The 6,751-nt window shown below is 40.3% G+C and overlaps 1 protein-coding gene across 2 annotated transcripts; it reads right to left on the bottom strand.

Annotated features, from left to right (window-relative positions):
• Positions 1–1,922: 1,922 nt before the first annotated feature.
• On the bottom strand, positions 1,923–6,510 carry LOC101464110 (homeobox protein orthopedia B-like). Of its 2 annotated transcripts, none has more exons than XM_004547078.3 (3): positions 6,303–6,510; positions 5,617–6,011; positions 1,923–3,294 (listed from the first exon to the last, which is right to left on the bottom strand). In XM_004547078.3, exons 1-3 carry the CDS (start codon positions 6,376–6,378, stop codon positions 2,791–2,793), a joined length of 975 nt encoding a protein of 324 aa, XP_004547135.3. In that variant the 5' UTR covers positions 6,379–6,510; the 3' UTR covers positions 1,923–2,790. The 2 variants fall into 2 exon arrangements, with proteins under 2 accessions (XP_004547135.3, XP_004547136.3); XM_004547079.3 differs by having other exon boundaries at positions 6,342–6,510.
• Between the last annotated feature and the right edge of the window lie 241 nt (positions 6,511–6,751).

Genomic DNA, 6,751 nt, shown 5'->3' with positions numbered 1-6,751 from the left:
TCCCGTGACCATAAATTGGCCTCAGCACCGGCAGCGAGATGAGGTTAACACGCTGATTAATTTGAGCTACTGTGATTTCAGGCTAAGCTGACACTTACACTCTTTGACACAGACAGTGAGGTCTGCTAACTTTCATAATGGAAAAATTGTATTTACCACATTCAGGGCTGCTTCTGAGGCTATAGACATCACACATCACATCAGGATAATTTAAAATCAAAGCAACATAAACAAGGTGAGAGGTTTTCCTATTACAGAACTGATTGGCAAGTAATGAGGAATTTTAGATAAATGTCAAATGATGAAAAGGTACAAAAGCAAACTGCCTCATACAGTTGATTTGTATTTTTTGTCATGATGTGCATGTAATGTTTTAAACATTATAGAGCTAATCATAAATCTGATGTAATGAATAATGAATATTATCCATTACATCTGAAAACATGTCAGTTTACCAGATTTGGGTTAATGATTAGTTTTGATTCATAAATGCTTCACTGGGTTGCATTTTTAAATATATAACTACCATTCTATTATCTGTTTCAGCTTGGTTTTACCAGCTTAATCGCCGACTCTTTACACACTAACTGTGAGTCTACTACATTGGTTAAGTTAACCACATGGATCAATTTTGTCCTGTTGGAAGTGACAAAACATATTATGTATATATAACTTATATATAACTTTTCTTATGTGTAACATGTAGAAAATGGTAAGAAAACTTCCCAAAGCAACATCTAAAATATCATTTGATTTAATTAATATGGTGTTGTTATGGTGCTGACTGACAGGCACACAAATAGTGATTTGCCCATGAACACGTTATTGCTAATGCATTGTGGAACAGACTGAAGCACACAATATTGAGGTCCACGCTTAATGTTTATATAACACCTCTGATACACTTGCCAAGAGCTTGTTGCTGTATTTTAATCATAATTTTAATATTTTTATATATATTGTTAGTATGCGTTTGGATCCTTGTGTTTTCTAGCTTACTGACAATCCCACTTTTAACAGGTATGCTATTTACATTGGTATTATCCAACATCCTGGTCTAAAATTGCTAGCTATAACCATTTGAGTTAAAATTGCATGATGGAAAAGTCCTAAACTGATCCATATGTTATAAACTGTAAGTAATTAAACGGAGGTATCTCCAGTTTTGATATAATAACAATATGATTAACAAACATCCACTAGCTAAGAGCAAATGACAGCAATTTACTATTTCCTCTCTGGCTCCATATTAGAATAAACTTTACATTTAAATCATTGATCAAATAAAGTGGTTGCTGCTTTCCACGGTCCTGGTTTTGTTCCATTCATAGAATAATATGTGGATATTTTCATGTCGTCTAGCACTCCTATAATGACCTCTTTGGATAGCATAATGGAGCAATTTTTAACTTCCTTTTTAGCGTGCTAGGGTCATAGCACCAACCTTTACCTAAGCATATAAGTTATACAGTATAAGCTGGTGTATTCCTTTGAGTCGTAGCCTTGCGATCCCTCCGTTTAGTTTCAGTCCATCCAGTGTGTTCAGTGGGATGACCGTCATGGTTAAAATCAATGACCGTCACATCACAGCGCTGACATCTCAGCCTGGTATCTTTACCGCTGCTGTCTGCCACCATAAGACCAGTCACCCTTCACAAACCCTTTAACCCTGTCTCCTCATAAACCCTGCAAAAACACCTCTTTAGGTCACTGAGCAATAACCAAAAAAATAATAATTTGTGCAACAAAATTATGTCATATAGCAGTCAGACGCGTACTGATAACATGTAACTGTGGATAATCCAAGGCAATGGATAGTTCAAATCGCCTAAACTAGTATTACAGTAGATATCGTAGCAAACGCTTCACCGTCCTTGGAAATGTATTCAAAATAATCATTATGCGTTTAAATTTAATGGAGACATACATCATTCTTGTTTTTGACATTCTTGAAAATTATTTTTATTTGTTTGCTCATTTTAAATTGGTACAAACCCGTCAATGTGGTGCATTTCGATGTAAGATCAAACATTTAAGAAATGTGTCAAGTAATATCACATACAATAAGTTAAAACATGTCACAAAAAAGACCAGCGGGTACATAGCAAGAATGTTTTATCTACACAAAACATCCTAAAACAGAGTAGGCCTACTGAAAGATCGCCCGTGTGTGTGATCCCGTCCCATGCAGACGGGACTGAGGTCACCAAACAAAAGCACCTGTTCAGTCTGAGTGGGCACCGTTTTCTCCTTTAATTATTAAATCCACATGCACAGTGCATGCCCGAGACACAGTTCAGTAGGCTCACTGTCAGTTTGGTGAGTGTGTGGCAGGCTGCTATCAAAATACCCAATCTTATAAATAACCGTTTGACATAACACAACCTCACCTGAACACAATAACGTGCGTAAAGACACGCTCAATGACAACGTAAATACGACGATTGTTTGGCTCTCGGTAATTAGGGCCTATAGTCTAAAGATCATTACAATAGTATTTATCAACAATAGCTGGTAAGAAAAAAATCCGTTTGAATTAACGAGATAAATGACCCCATTTTTTTTCTTCCGTTTGTCAATAAATGTTGTCCTTTTGTTATTATCATTATTTGGTCTTTATGAGGTGGCATTTACCTCTTTTTTTCTCTCCTCACATTTAAGGCCTGATTACTTCATTCGTTCTCTCATTTTGATCTAAATAGCTGGATTAAAAACAGGAAAAAAGAAGGAGCCAGGCGGGGCTGGGAGAGGGGTGTTTGATGGAATAGGGTGCGGTGTGGTCAAAAGTCACTAAGTGAAACTCATGGACACTGTGTGCTCCAGCGCTTTGCGCCTCAGAGACGCGATGCTCGTTCCTCTCCACATGTCACTGTCCGGGGAGCTACACAGCTGTGGGGAGCCCGATACGTTCGTAGGGCCGGAGAGGGAGGCCGACATTCCTGGAAAAGGCGTCTGGTAGAGGTGGGACTGCAGACCGGAGCCGTTGGAGGACAGGCCGTTAGAGAGACCCATGGAGTTTGGTGGCGGGCCTGGACCAAGGCTGCACTGTGACAGTGACTGCGCCATGCCTGGCTGGCGACCCAGAGCGGGGGGGAGCTGCAGCTGGGAGACCCCCGGCATCCCCGTAGCCCAGCGAGAGTCGTTGGCGTGGAAGGAGCACAGGCTGTTCTCCATGGCGGCAGCGGCAGAAAACTGTGGCAGGCCCGGTGTTGGGAGCAGGGTACCCGGTGCACGGAAAACATTAGTGGTCTTCTTCCTTTTCTTCCACTTAGCGCGTCTATTCTGGAACCAAACCTGAAATCAGAGACACAAATCGACATTTAGAGGTACTGAGAAACATACGTGATATATTTCTTGGGCACTGTGTGTTTATTTTAACCAGGAAAGATGCCACGTTCTCATCCATATGAAGCCATATTGCAATGGACACAATAATAGCATTCTTCACCATAATAATCTCATTTTGAGGTGGAACTAACTAAATTTAATCGAATTATTATTAGACCTCTTCTCTTGGCCCAGGACTTTTCTAAGGCCAACCACTTTGAATAATTGTTGGCCAACAGTCAGAGAAAATTTTAATAGTGTACTTATAACCCCAAACCTCAAAATAAGCTTTTGGGAGTGCCGAAAGTTTCGAATCTCTAAAGATGAAGCGAAGTATTTCGAAAGAAATTGTAAAAAAAAAAAAAAAAAAAAGGTTCCAGTAAATAAAACAAAAGTAAGAGAACATTTATATTCTGTAGGAGACAGAAATAGCTGTGGTGTAAAAATGTGTGCGTCAGAGGGTTTGTTACTCAAGTTCTGCAGCAAGGAGTCGAGCAATTTATCTTTCTAACATCTTATTTACAAGCAGATTAACTGAAAATTGCCCTAAATATTGCGCGGGCTTAAATACAAATGGCCCGCATCGCTGTACAGCATCTATGCGAAAATAAAAAATGCCCGTCTGTTGGCTATGCGCGAGAAAACCCACAAACACACCGAGCCATACAGCTGAAAACGCACGCGCGACACCGCTGGGCTTTATAAAGATTTCATCTTCGGGTGTGATTAATGCGCGCACGAGGCCGTGAGTCGATGCCTCCATATTAAAAGTGAAATCTCGCTCTCATTCCGCTCAGCCAGCCGTGAAACGTCGCCCAAACCCATTACACTCGGGGGGAAAGAAAATGCAATTTCTCATTCCATTAAAAAAGTACAATATATTCTTGAGTCCTATTAAGACGTCGCTGATAGAGCATTTTAAAGGAGAGAGGCTGTGTGGAGGCACGCGCTCGGGCCAACACGCCCACTCAAGGCTGCACCTGCACGGCCTGCACTAATGTTTACCAACACCGACTATGAGCCGGCATGCACTGAGCGGTTAGGTTCCTGCACTGGTTGGAATAAAGAATGGATTATTACGGTGACTAATGATTATACTGGTTTTATTGCTTTCAGTGGGATAATTTGCATGAATTTCACATCACGGTTTAATAACCCGTTCACTGTTATAAATAAGACTGAAATTGGTTGGTAATGTGTTTTGTTTATTAGAGCCTAGCATGTTCCTTCTCTCTTTAGTTTTCTCAAAACTGTCAAATAATCACGTGCGATTAATAAGAGAGATTTTTTTTTTTTTTTTACAAATGTGTAATCATATTTTGTTACGGAAATTCTCATAAATGTAGTCCGAGAAAAATATCTGGAAGGCTATCTTCTAGTACTTGAAGATTTATTTTATTAGATGGTTAAATAAATGAAAAAAAAAAATCAGAGATAATGATCAAAGCCGTAATGCTCCCCGTGTAATTGTTGGAAGTACAAAATTGCAAAATAAAACAAAGAAACGAAAAAAAGAAGAAAAAAAAAAGTCTCCATGAGTGGCGATACACGGATTTTTTCTGGAATTTGTAAAAGCCAGATGACCATCGAATTCCTCATCCTCAAATGAGAAATGTTTCAGTACCTTGGACAGAGCCCTTTGTGGACCGGATGCTCTCACAATTAAATATTAGTCAGATATCAGGTTAAAGTTGAATATATTATGGGATACTTGCGTCATGCAACTCAATTTAAGCAGAAACTATTTTCTTAAACAGTTATTACTGGAAAATCTGGACACGGCGAGGCTATGCTATCGTTTTTATGCACAGTGATACTGGGGAGAGATATTTCACACGCGGTACCTGAAAAAGCAAAATGTACTCCTTTACTTGAAGTATATTGTATAGACTCTCATTTAAGTCTTGGCTTATTGTAACTTAGACTGAGCAAGTGGCGCCATTTCGATGGTTAGCTTTGAAATTCCAAGTAGTTCATCCAAACTTGAAACGTCCACAAAATATGTTGGTATTGGGTGAAAATTAACTACAAATTAATTAGGGTAAAATGACAAATGATTAAAAATAAAAATGTCTTTTAATAACACAGAGGCACGTGGTTTCCTCTTGTGACACAACCGATGCTGTTCACTATCTTCCAGGCGGATTGAAATGGTAATTATTATGATGATGATTTTATTTAATTTTTTTGTATTTATGTATTTATTTTGGATATTTACAAATCGTAAAAAAACTGTTTCCAAAGCCCCACCCTGAATTGTTATGCGAGTCTCTGCATTATTGTATTTACCTGAACTCTGGACTCGGTGAGGCCGATCCTTAGCGCCAGTTCCTCCCTCATGAAGATATCAGGGTAGTGGGTTTTGGCGAAGCTTCGCTCCAGCTCATTGAGCTGCGCCGGTGTGAAACGCGTCCTGTGCCGCTTCTGCTTCTGCTGGCTTGTGGTCTGGCCGGAGTTCTGCTGCGGCTGTTGCTGCTGCTTCTCCTGCTCCTTCCCGTTCACCGGCATGCCCGCAGAGTTGGATCCTACAGTGGCGATGTCTTCACCCGGCAGGAGAGTGGTTCCTTCAACAGAGTCTGAACCAGGAGGCATGTCTCCCGGATGCCCCTGGTCTGGAACTCCACCTCCCAGCCGGCATTTGAGAGCTTCTCGGTGTCCGAGTAAGTCTGCAGCATCCTTCATCCCTGAGAGGATGAGTAGGAGAGGGGATTTGAGTAAATATGCCGAGTACCGCAGCGTCTTATAAACAAAGTTATATGAAATGCTTTGAGTCTTTAAAATATAACAGGCAGCACAGGTGGCATTAAAAACACAATATACTAAATTTACGTTGGTATTTTATGGTATAATTTTTCTGTGCTGATAAATTACTTATAAATTGCTTCGACCAACGATAAACCACTTAGTTATTAACACAATTAACCACACAGTCTATTTATCACTTCACAACGTTAGACAAAAAGTTGAAATCTTACACTGGAGTTTAGGGCCGGAGTTTAGTGATGATAACTCACCGAGCCGAGCATCCAGGAGGTCGGCATGAGAGAGCATCGCGTACCGCTCCAGGGCGAAATGCGCTCCAAAAAAAATCCTACAACTTTGGGTCAATTTAAAAAGTATATATGGTCTAAATGAACGAAAATTCGGTTTGTGGTTAAAAAGGAGGTCCCTTGCATTATAATGTCCTTTAGAGCGATGGGGAGGCGCTTATTAGTTGAAAGAACCCGTGAGCTTCCTCAAATAAGAGCCAATCAGAGCAGGAGCTTGGAAATGTCAGCGACGTGACTCCCCCTTCTTTTTTTAACACAGGCGCGCACGTAAGCGCGCACGCGCAGACCCAAACGCGCACGAAATACTACAATTCAATCCTCTGCCATTCCGTCCTCTGATTTATTAGCTTTTCATGCTCAAATTATCCCACGTT

This window comes from Maylandia zebra, linkage group LG12 (assembly GCF_041146795.1).
Source record: "Maylandia zebra isolate NMK-2024a linkage group LG12, Mzebra_GT3a, whole genome shotgun sequence".
NCBI classification, from domain to species: Eukaryota; Metazoa; Chordata; class Actinopteri; order Cichliformes; family Cichlidae; genus Maylandia; species Maylandia zebra.
The sequence above is the reverse complement of the archived record's forward strand: the minus strand, read 5'-3'. Positions and strand labels throughout refer to the sequence as shown.

Excerpts from the sequence above, each read along its gene's own strand:
- LOC101464110 (XM_004547078.3), bottom strand. The coding sequence starts at position 6,378 with ATGCTCTCTCATGCCGACCTCCTGGATGCTCGGCTCGGTGAGTTATCA. Across the intron at positions 6,012-6,302 it reads CTCCGGCCCTAAACTCCAGT|GGATGAAGGATGCTGCAGAC; the intron begins GTAAGATTTCAA and ends TCATCCTCTCAG. Across the intron at positions 3,295-5,616 it reads TCACCGAGTCCAGAGTTCAG|GTTTGGTTCCAGAATAGACG; the intron begins GTAAATACAATA and ends CTCTGATTTCAG.